This window comes from Poecilia formosa, unplaced genomic scaffold, assembly GCF_000485575.1.
Source record: "Poecilia formosa unplaced genomic scaffold, Poecilia_formosa-5.1.2 Scaffold221, whole genome shotgun sequence".
NCBI classification, from domain to species: Eukaryota; Metazoa; Chordata; class Actinopteri; order Cyprinodontiformes; family Poeciliidae; genus Poecilia; species Poecilia formosa.
In genome coordinates, this window is record NW_006800160.1 from 56,591 (window position 1) to 72,516 (window position 15,926).

Sequence of the window (15,926 nt, forward strand, 5' to 3'; positions counted from 1 at the left end):
TCTCTCTCGCTCTCTTTCACACACACTGCAGTGGAGCAACCTGCCAGCCCCAAGGCAACCTGCACTGCTGCTGGGCGGACCCTCACTCAGGAGCCAGTCCTTTGAAATGTTGGCCACAGCAGTTCACTGAGACACTGTGTCTCATTGTGAACGTGTGTGTGTGTGTGTGTGTGTGTGTGTGTGTTTTCTCCTCCTCTGGTTGTATTCTCACTGCCTCACGGCAGCCGGCCTCTTCCGTCCGTTTGTGTGTTGTTGTTTTTTTCGGTTTTATTCTTCGAGCTAACTCCCAACACACACAATGGCCTTCTTACATCCCTGCGAAAAAATAAAGCTCTTGCTCATCTGGCCCTAAGGTGATATTTTGGTGACACAGAGGTCAAAGGGGGTCTCTTGACCTTTGACACTTAAATCTGTTAAAGGTGGATACAGAATATGCTGAAATCTCGAACAACACTGGGTTTGTCTTGTTTGGCTGCTTTCCGTAGCAGAAAAAAAGGGAGATAAACGTAAAAAAAAAAAAAAGCGAGCGAGAGAGAGACGCATTTATTCTTGGTGATGATGGGTACGCAGAAATCTGTTAATCTTTAGCCCGCTGCTCATTTTTTTAAAAAGGCACGACGGTTCCAGGAAGTTAAAGCAAAGCGATAACACCTGCTGGCTGCAGGGATGTTTCATCATGGCTTGTCTGGAAGTCACCTCATGATGTTGAGCTGACGTTTTCCCCTGCGTTACTAAGCAGGAACACTCTTTCACTACAAGCAGGAACACTCTTTCACTACGCATTTCAACAACAGTTTGACCCTGGCGAGGTGTTTAACGTTACATTTTAATAAATTAATCTGCTATAGGTATATTTTTACCAATAATCTTCAACTGTTGATCTAAATTAGCTGAGAAAAATGTTGTTGGCATTAAATTACATTGAGAATATGTAATATATTGAAGAAAATCTTAAAACAAATTGTAGATAAAAACAAAAAGTTAATACTTAATTAGTTGTCTAATGAAACCCTTAAGTCAGAATGCAAATATAATGTCAGCAAGTATATGTCAGCTGTTGGAAGCTAGCACAGTGTTAGCATGCTAACAGTGGGTAACTGGCATCGCATACAGTCTCAAGCTGTGATGTAAGACATGAGATGTGATGTGTTGTGTGTTGTTGGCCAGCAGCAAAAGAAAAGTTAAGGAGAATCTAAATATGTGAAAATAATAAATCATATGTATTTTTTATTCTCAATTCAATTTACAAAATAATACTTTCCTCTTCTGAGTTTAATTTTGAAGCCAAAGTTAAATTGTAAAAAAATTACAAAAAAATAGGTATTTAAGACAAAACTGAGCTCATTAACATAATGCTAACTTGCTGCATTCAGCAGGTTAGCTAGCTGTCAAGTCATGTTTGCTAGTCGTGTTAGCATGCTAACAGCTGCTAATTAGCACAACAGACAAACTTAACATGGGACTCGAACTTAAAGCTAACTTCAGCAGTGTCATTAATTTACACCAGTTGAATGTAATCTACAAAAATCATAACATTTTCTATTTCTGCAAAGTAATTAGATTTTTTATCTCTTTTTAAGATGTTTATTGAAGGGCCTGCATCCCACAATTGCCAAAAGTCTATGAATTCTTACAAGATTAATTTAGATGAAGTTGTTTAATGATGGAGCTCATTTTTTGACTAAATACAATTAAAAATCCTGGATTGACAGCAAGTCAAAACATTTCCCCCGTTATTAAAGACGTGCCAGAATAGACAGATTTCTACCTTGTTCAGTAAACAAGTCCAAAGTCCAGTTAATTAATACCATAGCCTGAAATAATGAGCTCCTAACTGCAGCATAGTGTCTGCATTAAAATCTTGCGATCCTAATTACATGGTTTCAATGACCGAGTTCAGCAGTTAAAGTAAAACGACAAGGACAAATTTGCACTATTTCCTCAACTGAGTTTTTTTGTTTTTACCCTCTTTTTAAGTCACTTAAGATGTTAAACGACATTTGAATAAATTATTCTGCAACCTGGGACCATTCAGTCACCTAATGGCTGATTACTAGTGATTTAATCTCCCTTTGTTGGCATGCTTTTCAAAGCTGCTGCCAGTTTCTGCTCTGCCGACTCTCTCTCTGTCTGTTTAACCCTCATTCGGTTCCCACAACAACTGTCACAGCCGAGACACTCTCAAGGCCAATTACCGTGACTGGCTATATCATATTTGAATGAGGCAATTTCAGTTCAAATCTTTCACTCAACTGTTTATGGAATTTGCTCTTTAAAAAGCTGCATAAATGTCTTTATTAATCACTTATTGAAGAAGAGGAATATGCTGGGCTAAGTGAGGACATTTCCCTAAATGTGACTTAAAAAGTAGCTTTGCTAATCCTAAGTTATTATATTGTGTTACAAAGCATCCCTTACTCTTACGTGACAAAGATTTTTGTTAGACTAACACAAAACAGTGGATAATTGTCAAGTGAAAGTAAAATAAAACGTTTATGGGTTTTTTTTCCAAAAGAAAAATCTCAAAAGTGTGGTGTGCATTTGTATTCAGCCTTCTTTGTCCCAATGGTGAAAATGAAAGAATCTACCATTTATTTTTCCATTGAACATTCAAAACAAAACAAAACAGCGCACATGTCCATGAATACATCATTCACCTGGTGAAACACGGTGGTGGCAGCATCATGCTGTGGGGATGCTCTTCTTCAGCAAGGATAGGGATGCTGGAGGTGATCAATGTAGCTAAGGTAACCCAAGAGGAAAGCCTGTTAGGGACCGCAAAAGAGTTGGGACAGGAGCGTAGGTTTGTCTTCTAGCATGCTAACGACTCTTGACGTTAGTAGAGCTAACGTCACAATAGGATACTTTAGATCTAAAATTAATGAAAAAAGAGATGTGATCCTAGATGTGCAAAGCTGATGACACAATCCTCCACAGACTTGAGTCAGTAATATTATTATGTAAAAAAAAAAGAATGTCAGAAAGCCTGTGTCATTTTCCTTTCACTTTGTGTTTGTCCTTTAAACCAAATCTGAGTGTAAAACAGTGATGTTTGTGGTTGTAATGTGACAGAATGTTTTGTTTTTTTTTAAATAAATTTTTCACAGTATTATAACATAAATGATGAACTTGCTCATAACATTAAATACTTTGTAATGACCACTCTTCTCTCCAACGTTACTTGTAGTTCCCCGATGTGACGTCAACACGACCTCAGCTACCTGCTAACCCCAGCTAGCATCCATGGACCTGAACCACCTACAGCGGGCCGACTGCATTACAAGAAGTCGATAACGGGTACTTTCTGAGAGAACAAAGATGAAGCGACTTCTACAATGCTTTGCTGGGAAACCCAACACTGTCCTACTATATATAGCGGGGCTTTTCACACTGTGTGCATGACTGCTTGTGTTAAGTCACATGATTCAAGATATATGGGTGGATAGACACGCTCTCACACACACACAGACACACGCACAGACATACACACACGCACACACACACGGGCTGATGGCGTGGAGGAGGTGAGGGAATGCGGTGAGGTTTATTGAGTTGAGTGTGACGTTTTTCTTCCCGTGACCAGACTCTCATTTGCTCTGTCTCCCCAAGCGTCTCGGCCTCTGTCTCAGCCCAAACCACATGCTAATCAGCTCTCCGCGCCGTCCGTTTGATCTCCACCAGGCGCTTTTCTGATGCATCCCGCTGAATAGATAATCACTGTGCAAATCACTGATAAAACTCAACTTCGTTGCTGTCGAATCTATCTAAAAATATAAATCTAAGAAGGAAAAAACGCACAGCATAAATTCAACGTTTTATAATTTGTTCCTTTTTTTCCACATAGACAACAGATAAATAGTATAAATGCTTACATTTGGGTATAATACAAAAAAAAGAAAAGAAACAGTCAGCAGAGTCAGCATGAGCAGGGATTCAATTGGTGACCAAGTAAAGTGAACACATGACTCACAAGTTAGGTAGTAACTACATCTCAAACAAACCATAAAATACTAAGACTCTTGCTTCTGTTCTGTGTGGCTTCATGTTTTTCACAGCTTCTAATATCTGATGGACTATGGCGGTGTCCACCCTCAGGGTTCTGTTGGACTCTGTACAGAATTTACTAAACATGTTATGACAAAAATTACAAGAAGCAATTTTTTTCTTGGATGATAGGAATTAAATTTTCCATTTTTAAAAATGTAAAATAAACAGAACTGTAGCTTCACCCTTTGGAACACCTGTTCTACCACCCCCAATTAGTTGTTTTGTTTGTTTGTTTTTTTAAAATCTGACTACAAATTTTGAGGTTTCAGATAATTATAGTTTGTACGTGAAGTCGTGAGCTCTCTGGGGCACCCTACTGGCTCGGAGGTCTCATGTCTTGTGCTCGCACCAGCACGTGATTACAGATGTCTGACTCACAGCTGTATGACACGTGGGTGTTCAGGATTAAAACAAAACGTTGCACCTTAATACATAGAGACTAGAGTTTCTTATAAGACAAAAATCCTTCTCAGTGGATGACAACAAGCAGGTATCATGAGCTTAAAGATCCAACAAGTTTTAATGCAAACAGGTTTGCTTCTCTTTCTGAGCTCCTTTTTATTACCCCAGCACAACTGTCTCTTTGTTAATGATGCTGACGATTTAAACTGTGCTTGTGGTTGCCACACCTGAGACAGCCACTGAAAATAGCCCAAGAATTCAAGAAGATGTGGAAGAGATCTCATCAGGCAGCACAAGCTTCAGGCCATCCTAGTGCAAAATATGTAAGTTTCGTCTTGTTTCACATATAGGCATCTTCAGGCATGTATTCCAGTCTATAAAGTCAACTTCATTGTGTAAGGTTTGTCCTGTTTTGACAATGCTAACATGCCTTTGTGCCTCCCAAAGTATCACTTAGCCGCCGTTTAATGCTAGCGTTAGCATGCTAACATATGACGATGGCTGAGCAAAATATGTAGGCTTCCTCTTGTTTCACATATAGGCATCCTCGGGCATGTATTCCAATCGATAATGTCCACTTTATTATGGTAATTTTGTATAGTTTTAACCATTCTCACATGCTTTTGTGCTTCTCAGCCCTTCTGTATCATTTAGCCAACACTTAATACTAGCGTTAGCATGCTAACACTTCCAGAAAATCGCATTTTCCGTCATAGCTTGCTTACGTGTTGATTGGCTCACTAAACGACACAAGAAGGTGCAAATTTAAAGCAGTAATATTTATTTGGAAACGTCAATATCTAAAGTGCTCCTGAAAATTTCCCCACTGAGCAAATTCAGAGAAATGGACATCCTATTGAAAGTTTTTTTCTTCTTCTTTTTTTTTTTTTAAAGACCTTTTCTCTATAAGTAAAATGTGGTTGAAAAGTTAAAGTTGAAACTTGTTACACATAAAGACGTCTATTCTTTAATAATGTGGTTGAAAAGATGTTTAGAGTTGATCAATCGGGCCAACGTATTGACATATTTTCTGGGCTAAATTCAGAAATTGACAGAGTAGCCAAACTCGTGTTGGGAGAGTTAGAAGATAGTGAGATTTAAGACAGTTTCTTGCTAACCTTGTATTAAACAACTTCCCTTGTGGTTGAGTGGCAGCTCAAACGTGAACCATTAAGCCATTTGCAATAGAGAATGAAATATGAATCAGCAAAGAGGTGTTGCTGTCCAGAAACTGCTCAGTGGTTTTGTTCTAACACTTGGACGAGTTCTTGAGCAATTTATCTGGAGCCTCAAGGGCTCCTGACGAGCAGGTCAGTGCTTGTCAGTGAACGAGTGCAAGGGAGCGTTCCCATGTGAATGTTGAGATGTATAATTAAATTGTCTAAAATCCCTTTAAGGATAAAGGTACAAGAAGTCCGTTTCACTGAGTCCATTTGTTTTATTTCATTCCCAGGATCTGCTGAAAAGAAAGTCCAGAGCTCATATGAACATGGATGAATATTTGTGACTGGTTGACGCTTTTCGGTTTCCAACTTCACCCGAGGTCATCCCAGTATAAAACCACTGTGTTTTTCCATTCAGCAGTGTGTTTGTGTCTGCGTCCTACGGACATGTCCCCCCTCAGTGTCTGCATCGAGATCAGACTCTGCGAAAATGTAAGAGTCTGAATTTCAGTTTCCCCCATTAAGTACACAGTCTCGCTCCCCTCCACAGATGCTTCTCCATCTGCAGGTGGAAATTTTAAATTGGGTCTTGGAAAAGTTCAAAAAAGGACATTTGTCCTTTTTTTTTTTTTTTTAACTTTTTTTTGCAGTGTATTTATCCCCCTCTCGGGTCCTCAAGCAGGAGTACAAATGAGCTGCGGCGTTTGCGTCAGCTCCCACTCCTCAGGGGTCGGGTGTGTTGACGTACGGCAGGGTGGAGACACGGCGGCTTCTTAATGGACCAGCGCCGTGCTGCTTTTCTGTAGATGAGCCGGTTTGACAGGAATGGGGGGTTTTTTGCAGGCGGGTGGTTTGCTGCAGGCATCGTCCGCAAACGCCTTCTTGAGATCAGGCACGCGACCTTCGTTTTCTGACGTCTCTCTGCGCCACCGAGTTTCTGAAGGGGAAAAAAAAAAAGAGGGAGAAAGATCAGAAGAGTTACAGGAATTATTCCTCTGTTGGTTTTGACTAAGAAATTTCAGTTACGGTAGATGAGGAAGAACTGAGCAGAATAGTCATAACCTTGGTAGAGTTCGAATTTCAACAAACCTCAATGTTTTCATAGGGTCTTTATGCAATGGGCCAACATAAAGTGGTGTATAATTGTAAAGAGGAAGAAAATGATGTATGGTTTTCTATATTTTTAGCAAATAAAAATCAGCAAAGGGTGGCAAGTCTTTGTGTTTAAGGTGCCCATTCTTTTTGAAAAAATAACTCAAACTCAAACTGACTGGCACAACTTTCAAGTCTTGCATCCGAATTTCATTTGGATTTTGGTCTAGACTTTAATTTGATATTCTACTGTAACTTTGGCTATATATTTAGGGTCCTGTTGGAAGGTGAACCGTCACTCCAGGGTCAATACTTTTGTAGCCTCTAAGCCTAAGACTGGTATATCCATTGTCGTCCACACCTTAATCGTCTGTAGCCTCATTAGCTTAAGCCTGATTGCAACCAGCCCCTTGTTCTATGCTTTGCTTCGTAAAGAGCATATGTGATATTGAATATTGAGAAACATCGCTTCCTGGAGCCGTGGCCTCTGTTAAAGTTTTAAATGTTACCTAATCGCTAATGTTTGGTCAGGACGTATATAATGCGCCAGTTTGATGCTATGAAGCTAACCAGAAATTGCCTGCACTATAAACAATCCTCCTCTGAAATCCAAATGAGGCGGCTGTTTGTGTTAATTCAATATTTTGAAGTGTGACCAACACCGACTGAACAGCATTGTTCACTTCCTCCGCTGTCATTGCTAAAACTACAAGCAGACTACAGTTTAGTAGTCGGCACAGAAAATTGATGTCATTGTTCACAACTTAAACATCTGCTCACTGATTGGACCAGTAGAAAAACTACAGGAAGAATCCAAATAAATGGGAAAAAGTTCAGATGGGCACTGAAGGAAGATTTGCGTGAGAAGGCAATGACCAGGCAGCTTTGGCTGTCAATCAGGTTCCATATTGCCCTTCTAATGACCTAATTATTTGATATGATTGTGATGACACTGAGACTCCTGCTGTAATGGGTTTCTTCTAGGGTTGACCTGTATTTAAATCAATGAATGTCTCACTGTTGGAATGGTGTGTTCAGTATGATGTGAAAGTTAGAATTTTGTTTAACCTGAGCACCTCCTTTCATATTGTTTGAGTGACTAGTGGCACTCTTCCTACATATAACATTAGATTTCATTTTGCAGTGTTTTCGTCCACACACATTCACTGTATATTGTGGCAACTTTATATGGTTGTTTTGTCAACAGATTCTCCCACCTGAGCACTGGATCTTTCTAGTGACAAGCTATTTGGCAATGGGATACCTTGAAGTTTGTAGCTACAAATATGAAGATGTTCAAGAGGTATGGACACTTTAGCGAGGCACTGCATATTTCCGCTCCTACAGGCATGAATTATCCTTCTCTCACCTCCGTCCTGTGGAGTGACTCTCTTTGGTTCTGACTGGTGGCTTCGTAGGAACAGGCTTTTACGAAAATGCGGCCTGTAGACGAGGTTCAGCTCAATAACGTTCCCCGAGCTGCTGCAGCTGTCGTCGTCGGGGTCCTTCGGGTCCTCATCAGTGCTGCAGTCCGCCACCTCCTCCTCAGATGACTGGTTGATTGGTGAACCTGGATCCTCCTGCGTGTGATTGAGGATATGCTGATCAGAATCCAACGCGTTGGCCGTTTTTGTATAACCCGCCTCCCACATACAAACTCGCAGGGAGGGGGACTCACATTAACATCTGTGAGAGGGAGCTTGGCGTCGTCTTTGATGCTGAGCTGCTGGGCATCACTTCCTGGCAGCAGGTCCGCCGTCTGGATGCAGTTCCTGTTATCACTGAGGAGTCTGTAAGAGAAAGATATCCATTGTTGTTTCTGCAGACCTCCCAGCTCACAGATAAATATTTTGACCTCACATAGCAAAACGGGTAATATTACAACTGTTGGCTTAGAATCACGTTATTTTAGAAAGAAATTTCTTTTGTTATTTTACATTTTTACTGTCCTTTGCATTCATAGATGATTGGGAGAGTTTTCTATTTCTACCTGTTCATGTGGTTCTGCAGAACCTTGGAGGACCTAAATTCATCCACCTCTCCGATTATAGTCACGCTCACATCGCCGTCCCTACTGAGGAGCCAGCTCACTTGTTTACTGGAAGCTAGAAACAAAGAGACACAAACAAAAATTTAAAAAGTGGTTCATTTATTTTTCTACACCCCAAAATTGAAGACACTCAGCAAGGTTCTGCCTGAAGCAGACCTCTCAACAGCTGATTTCAGCCAGCAGGTGGTGCTGTCGCACAAGGATAAATTCAGTTAAACCGACTATGACAATACATTGTTTGGTCATCCTGGTGTTACATATTTAGCTTTATTATTCTTTGAGTTAATTGCCAGTTTTCTAATATAAAATGTAATGCACAACAAAATTGAACCTGAGGTAGTAAAAAAATAACAGCACACGGTGTTTCTTGAAGGCCTTTTTAAATAAATGTTTCACAGCTATTTTAAGTAAATAAAACATACGTTACAATTTCCTTTTAAAAACTTTATAAACATCTCAGTCACACCCTGGAGAAACAACGTCCAATTTTTCCCTTATCGTGACGCAGTGTTTAAAAATAAGCCACCCGTCACAATGAGCGATAGCCCAGGTGTTTTCCATGACTCTCCGGATGAAGACGAAACAACCTGTCGTGACGTCACAGACGGGGGCGTGGCTACAGAAATTCAAACCCAGAACGTGGCGCTGCGCCGTCTGCCAACCGAAACGCGGTTTAAAAGGCCACATAGAGCGATATGTTATCATCAGGGACACATAAGTGACGGTCACATGAGCTCTGAACGCAGATTTCCACAAAGGAGGCCGTGTTTCTCTCACCGCCGCGCACAAGGGGGCATTGTGTGACGTCACTACAGGCATAAATCTGCGTGTAAACACATCTCCATGTGGGCAGCTGGGGTCATGTTACTCAGTTTGTATCAGTCAGATAGGAGAGGCCTTTTCCACTGCCTTTGTTACTATCAGCAGGAAAAATGGAACAGGACCAAGAATTAAGAAAAAATAAAGAAATTACAAGAATAAACTTGTATAAGAATAAGAGAAGTTGTACAAGAATAAAGTTATAGCATTATCAGAATAATGTTGTATTGTGAAAATTTAGTCACAATATTATGATTTTATATTGGCAATACTACCAGAAAAAAAGAAAAAATGACTAAAATTATACTACTTTAAAACTCAAATTAAAAAAGTTAGTATTATTTGATAGTATTTCCAGAATAAAGTCGCAATGTTGTGACTTTAATCTTGTAATAACTTATTCTGGTAATACTACAACTTTGTTCTCGTATTATTTCAACTTTATATTCAAACGACTTCTGACTACTGTGATTTCATACTCATACAAGTTTATTCTTGTAGTTTTGAATTTATTCTTGTATTATATAGTCTTTATTCTCGTATGACATCTCGAAATATTTTTACGTTATCCTCAAAATATTCTGACTTTATTCTTGTATTTATTTTCCTGACAGTTAGGTATTTTCATTCAATACCTAGCGGAGAGATTGTATCCAGAGTAATCTCAAACCTGTCAATAATCTCATCTCAATAAACAACAGCACACCTCTGAAAGGACACCAAACCCACAGTCAGACACGGCGGTGGCAGCATCATGACCTGAGACGCAACCATTAACAGCTCTAAAGATCAGTTTGGACCCCAATTTAACAAATATCTAGTAAAAAGCAAAAGATGGAGGGACATTTTTATTCTCCCCCCTGCAAATTCATAACAGAAAATACATTATTGGACTTGTTGAAGTAAAGGTCAGGATTAAAGTTGATTTAAAATAATCTGAGGGATGGTGGACAAGGGGGTGTCATCGCAACATGATTTATCTGGAGAATTTCTTCTGGGTAGAGAATACAACCAACTGCAACAAAGGAAGATTGAACACTGAAATCGAGCAGAATTTTGTCTTTCAGTTAAATTGTATGGGATAAATTCACCCATTAAATGTGATAAAAGTTTTTAAATTATTTATCATGGTTAAATTTTTTTAAAACACAAAAACATGGATTTTTTACAGCGACCTAAACGCCTTTTAGAATCTGTATATTTAGTGACAGGAATAGGTTTAACAGTGTCGTAGTGACATTTATAAGCCTAAATGAACCCGTTGAAGCCCATCAGTAAAGACGTGTAAGTGGAGCATATCTTCTGCAATGCTAACACACACACACACACACACACACACACACTCTCCTCTCAGGTGACATGGCAGAGATTGGGTAAACAAAGATGGTAACTTGATATGTGGTCTAAAGCGTGGTGACTCCCGAAACCACAGGGTTTACTCAATCTTCTTCAGCTTTCAGCCCACACAGCTTTCAGTTACACACACACACACACACACACACACACACACACACACACTGTAAGTACACTCCCTTTGTGCAGCTGAACTAGTTAAGATGACAGCGTCTTTGTAAGATAGATCAGCACTTCTAATGAAGGAGGGCTGGGTTTAATGACTAAAACACAGGCTGAAAAAAACCCAAACACTTAATTTGATTGGTAACCTTAGAGACACAACTCCTGCTTCATTACTTGTGCACACTTTGAGTTTAGAAGATTACAGAATTAATTATTTGTAAAACAGCCTACAAGTGTCGTCTTCACAACATACCTATAGATTGTTTGTTGCACCCAAATATTATAAATAATAGATGGATGGAGAAATTATAAAAACGGCTATTTTGTTGTCAGTGGTTACCCTCTGAACCCTAAAATGTCTTAAATAGTAACTAAGTTTTAAGTTAAATTGATGTATTTTTCAGCCATTTTCGGGCTATTGCAGCCTTTTTGCTAACTGTAGCTAGTTACTGCAGAGCGGCATCTCATAATGTAGCTTTACCTTAGACTGGAAAACTGAATAACAGCTGACAAAACATTGTTATTCAGACCAAACTAAGAAATAAACTAACAAGTATATATAAGTTCAGCAATCTGTTTTCAAAGTCAAAACAGATTTACTTTTAGCTAGCTTAAAAATGTATAAAGCTAGCTGTCAGATTTAATTGAATACACTAATTGAAGTATTTGTCATAAAGTCACTTTCTAAATATATAAGTATAACATGATTCATTGAAGGAAGGTCATTGTTTAAAGTAAGGACTTATCAATTTAGTGAAAACACTTGGCTTCAAAAGACCATTTATTTGGATGCTAATTCTCATTGTTAGTGCTGTATGTGGTGGATTGGCGATTATTTAACCTTTCATTAAAACTACAACTATCATGCATGTCAAAGTGTTTCAGTCTGGTGTCAAGATAAGCAGACGTGGGGTCTATGAAGTGCCTGATCTAAATTAAACAGTTGCTTTCCTGAGTTTAAGTGAAAGAGAACCATCTGTTGCTTTAAATTAGCGCCAACTTCTTCAAACGTCTCAAAAAAACACCCAGCAAAAAATGTTGCTCCACCTGTTAATGCCTCATTCTTTTTGTATTATTGACAATAACTCTTGCTCAGTATAGTTTACTGGAATTAAATTATGAGCTCTCCCCCTGCCAGTCTAACAGGTACGACATAAGGAGTGCTGCGCTCCATACCTTTCTTGGGCTTTGTGTTCCTGTTGGTCCTTCCTTCTCTCTCTTCCTTCTCCTCACGCACTCTCCAGCGCCGTACCTGCTCCTCTCTCATCTTCAGAAACAGGACCCTCTTTTGCTCCTCGCTGAGCGCCTCCAGCACCTCGGGGTCCACCCACATCTCCTTGAGGATCTGAGCCAGCATCTCGACTCTCTGTCCGTCCTGCAGTCGCTTCTTCCTGAGTCGAGTTCCCTCGGATCGGGGAAGGAAAAGGAGGAGGAGGAAGAAGTGGTCTCCTTCGTCAGTTGTGTTTCTCTGGACGTGGAGGTCTGGAGTATCCGGATCAGTTTTGGCCTTCAAGACTTGTTGCCTTTGCTGTGAATGTTGGAGAGACAGAGAGATTAGATCGGCTGCATTGTTCAGTCCCTCTCCATTCAATTGTGTTTTGGCTGGCAGGTCACAATGGGACCCAAGCAAATAATGTCCCCTCTGCCACACAAGTAAATGTGTGTGTGTGTGTAGCAGGGAATGCTGCTGAGTTTCTAAACACTGAAAGGCAAACAGGGGCAGGTTCAGTATGTCAACACACTCACAGGGTGGGGTGCTAATGACTCCACATTATCTGTGAGTAACAGACACTGAGACAAGAACCCTGTTCAATAATTCATTTCAACAGACATGCTTGTTTTTTTTTGTTGTTTGCACCTTATCGACCCACGTGACGCCGGCGCTCTCTTCCAGTCAGGAAGTCCACAAGTTGAAAAAAAAAACCAGGAATTGCCCCTGACCTCTCTCTTGCTGTGTGTGTGTGTGTGCGTGTATGTGTGTGTGTGTCAATAAAGGCAGTCTCGGTCTTGCAAGCATTTTTGAAAAATACCCGACCAAACAGCCAATAGGGTTCGAGTCTGTGGTAACTATTAACCAATCTACACTTGTGGAGGAGGCTGGGGGCAATATCGTTTCATAGTAAGAAAGAAAAAATCAAAGATGAAAAAATTGAGAGCTTACAATGAATTTGCACATTTGTTTAAATGGGCAAAAAGTATTTATCTTTTTTTTTAAATATAGTTGAATTTTTTTCTGTGTAGAAACTCCCCATTTTCTGTGTCTGAAAGTCTTCAGAGAGTTGATAAAGTCAATTTGCCTCTTTAATAGTTTATATTCATATTTTGCACACACACTTTTGCAATTTCATCGCTTTCTGCTTCCATTTTATCCCCATAAACAAATCATTTCAAGCCCATATACTAAAACCAATCCACATCAGGTAGCTATGCATTTTTTTTCTTTTTGATGAATTGCGGCAATAAATAGTCATAAAAGTCTCCCAGTCTAACACATAATTAAATTTATTATACATCCTTTTCAGTAAACTTTGCATTACACCCCGTTCCCATTGATTATGGCTCCGATCCTGGGTTGGCCCCTGTTAACTCTCATGATATATGAGAGATTACGATCAAACCGAAACATGCCACTTCCTGCTGGTAAATGCTATTTACTGGAGTCATATAATCATATTTCTTAACAGCAGACTAGAGGTCGAATGCAGGAAGGCGATCGTAAATCACTGGTTGTCAAAGCCGATCCAGATCTATTAACATGAACGTGGTCGGTGTGAAACGTCCCACTGCAGAAAGGTGTTGGCTATGAAACAATAAAAGCTATTAAAATTATACATTTTCCAACTGTTTACAGCATTTCTGTGCACTGCCACCCAGCTGGCTTATGCATTTTACTCAACCATTACAATAAAATAAATATTTTAACCATATATATGTCTGTAAAAGTCTGCACAACATAGTCAAAATAGAAATTAGTAAACATATAGCATTTAAACAGCTGTAATAATTCAATTATTCTAGCAACAGAAGGAATACACTGCAAAAACACAAAATCTTACCAACTATTTTCGGACTAATTTCTAGTGCAAATATCTTAGTACACTTTAAATAAGACTAAACTATCTTGCAAGTAATTTTTCAACAAGATATAGGAGCTTGTTTTAAACAAATAATTCATGAAAATTAAAGGAAAAGCACTCATTTTAAGTTAAATAATCAGCTAGTGGAACAAGACATTTTTCCAGTATTATAAGTTAAAATGTCTTATTCCACTGGCTGACTTGTTTCACATGTAGCTAGTACTTTTTCACTAATATTAATGAATTACTGACTTATAACGAGCTCCGATATCACGCTAAAAAGTTACTTGTAAGTTAGTTGTCTTATTTAAGACCATGCTAGACTAAAATCAGCTGGTATGACTTTGTGTTTTTGCAGTGTAATTGCTGCTTCAAAGAAAAGCAATCAGATCGCTTTGAAGTTTCATGTAAAATGTTATTTATATCATTCCACTCCATGCCTAATCTCTAAGAGCACTAAAACTGTATTATTTATGACCAAGACAATTTAAGGCTGCCTGATTTTAAAAGCTTGAAAGCAAACACCCGTTTTTGTATTTCGATTGACTTAAATTTGTCATTTAAGCTAAAACATCCACCTGTGGCTCAGCGCTCACATGCTAATTAGTGCAGGAGTTTCTTTTTCTTTTTTCTCCTGCCTCTCTGGCTTGGAGGGGACAGAAGAAGAAAGCCGCGGGAGAAGAAGGGAAGGAGGGAGGAAAAGAGGGAGGCAAGTGTGCCCTGCATACAGAGGGGATAAACTTTGAAAAGTCCCTCAGTCTGAGCTAACAGTGGCCGTTTGAGAGCGGCGGAGAGGCGCGCGAGGCGAGCGGTAAATGAGCTGGGACGGACCGTGGAGCCGCCATGACACAACAAAAGAGACCCGGCCGAGAAAGAGAGGAGGGAGAGCGGACTTACTCAGTGTCTGCCAGCCGGTGGCATCTCCTCGCTCCGCTCTGATTCCCGGTGCCTCTGCGGGTTGGGATAGATGGGTGTGTGTGACGTGAAAGAGCACGCCTCTCTCTCTGAGTGTGTGTGAAAAGCTGAGGTATGAAAGCTGAAGTTTTCTGGGCTGCATTTGTACTCGCCGGGAGTGGGACGGACTGGCAGTCATCTTTTCTTCCTCCTCCTCCTCTTTCCTTCTCGCATCTCCAGCTAACGTCGCTGCAATGTTAACGAGTAACTAGTGACATTTACTCAATTACTTGAGTAATTTTTTTTTTGGAAAAGTGCACTTTTATGAGTAATTTTTTACTACCTTTATTATCCTTTTTACTTTTGACTTGAGTAAATTCATAATGAAGTGTCACTATTCTTATTTGAGTAAAATTAGTTTGAGTTTGTTTTCACTAAAAATTCCCCAGACACAGACCTGCAGTTTTTGTTAGTTTCATAAGTTTTATATTTAAAAACAGTTATTTGGAATAATGTTTTTTTTTGTCTAATTTTGTCATTTTGTAAGTATTTTTATTTTGACCCCTTAAAATACAAACATTTCTACATTATTTATATTTTGGTGTGTCTGATTATGTAATTTTTAAATATTAAGTGACTCTTGAGCAGCCTTTTTATTAAATACTTTCATTTTCTAACCTGAGTAACTTGGACGGCTACATTTTACTTTTACCTTCAGTAAAAATATGTTGAAGTTGTGCTACTCTTACTTGAGTACAATTTTTTGGATACTCTACTCAACTCTGAGTGTTGCACAGATAAAAGATAATAAAATATGAGGAGATAAAATGATCTAATTGGCACATGACCAGCAATAAAACGCTT

General features: G+C 39.3%; 1 protein-coding gene and 1 long non-coding RNA gene across 3 annotated transcripts; one reads left to right on the plus strand and one right to left on the minus strand.

Moving 5' to 3' along the window:
* Nucleotides 1–2,619: 2,619 nt before the first annotated feature.
* Nucleotides 2,620–3,901, plus strand: LOC107838213 (uncharacterized). Of its 2 annotated transcripts, XR_001664279.1 has the most exons (3): nucleotides 2,620–2,747; nucleotides 3,188–3,524; nucleotides 3,610–3,901. It is a non-coding gene; the product is annotated as an uncharacterized LOC107838213 (long non-coding RNA). The 2 variants fall into 2 exon arrangements; XR_001664278.1 differs by having other exon boundaries at nucleotides 3,188–3,901.
* LOC103149272 (SH2 domain-containing protein 4A) lies at nucleotides 3,803–15,515 on the minus strand. Its single transcript, XM_007568347.2, has 6 exons — nucleotides 15,066–15,515; nucleotides 12,268–12,619; nucleotides 8,695–8,809; nucleotides 8,383–8,494; nucleotides 8,074–8,284; nucleotides 3,803–6,549 (listed from the first exon to the last, which is right to left on the minus strand). The coding sequence occupies exons 2-6, from the start codon at nucleotides 12,446–12,448 to the stop codon at nucleotides 6,386–6,388; spliced, it is 783 nt and encodes a 260-aa protein (XP_007568409.1). The 5' UTR covers nucleotides 12,449–12,619; nucleotides 15,066–15,515; the 3' UTR covers nucleotides 3,803–6,385.
* Between the last annotated feature and the right edge of the window lie 411 nt (nucleotides 15,516–15,926).

Coding starts and splice junctions, on each gene's coding strand:
- LOC103149272 (XM_007568347.2), bottom strand. CDS start 12,448: ATGCTGGCTCAGATCCTCAAGGAGATGTGGGTGGACCCCGAGGTGCTG. Junction 8,810..12,267: donor GAACACAAAGCCCAAGAAAG/GTATGGAGCGCA, acceptor CTTTGTTTCTAG/CTTCCAGTAAACAAGTGAGC. Junction 8,495..8,694: donor CTGCAGAACCACATGAACAG/GTAGAAATAGAA, acceptor TTTCTCTTACAG/ACTCCTCAGTGATAACAGGA.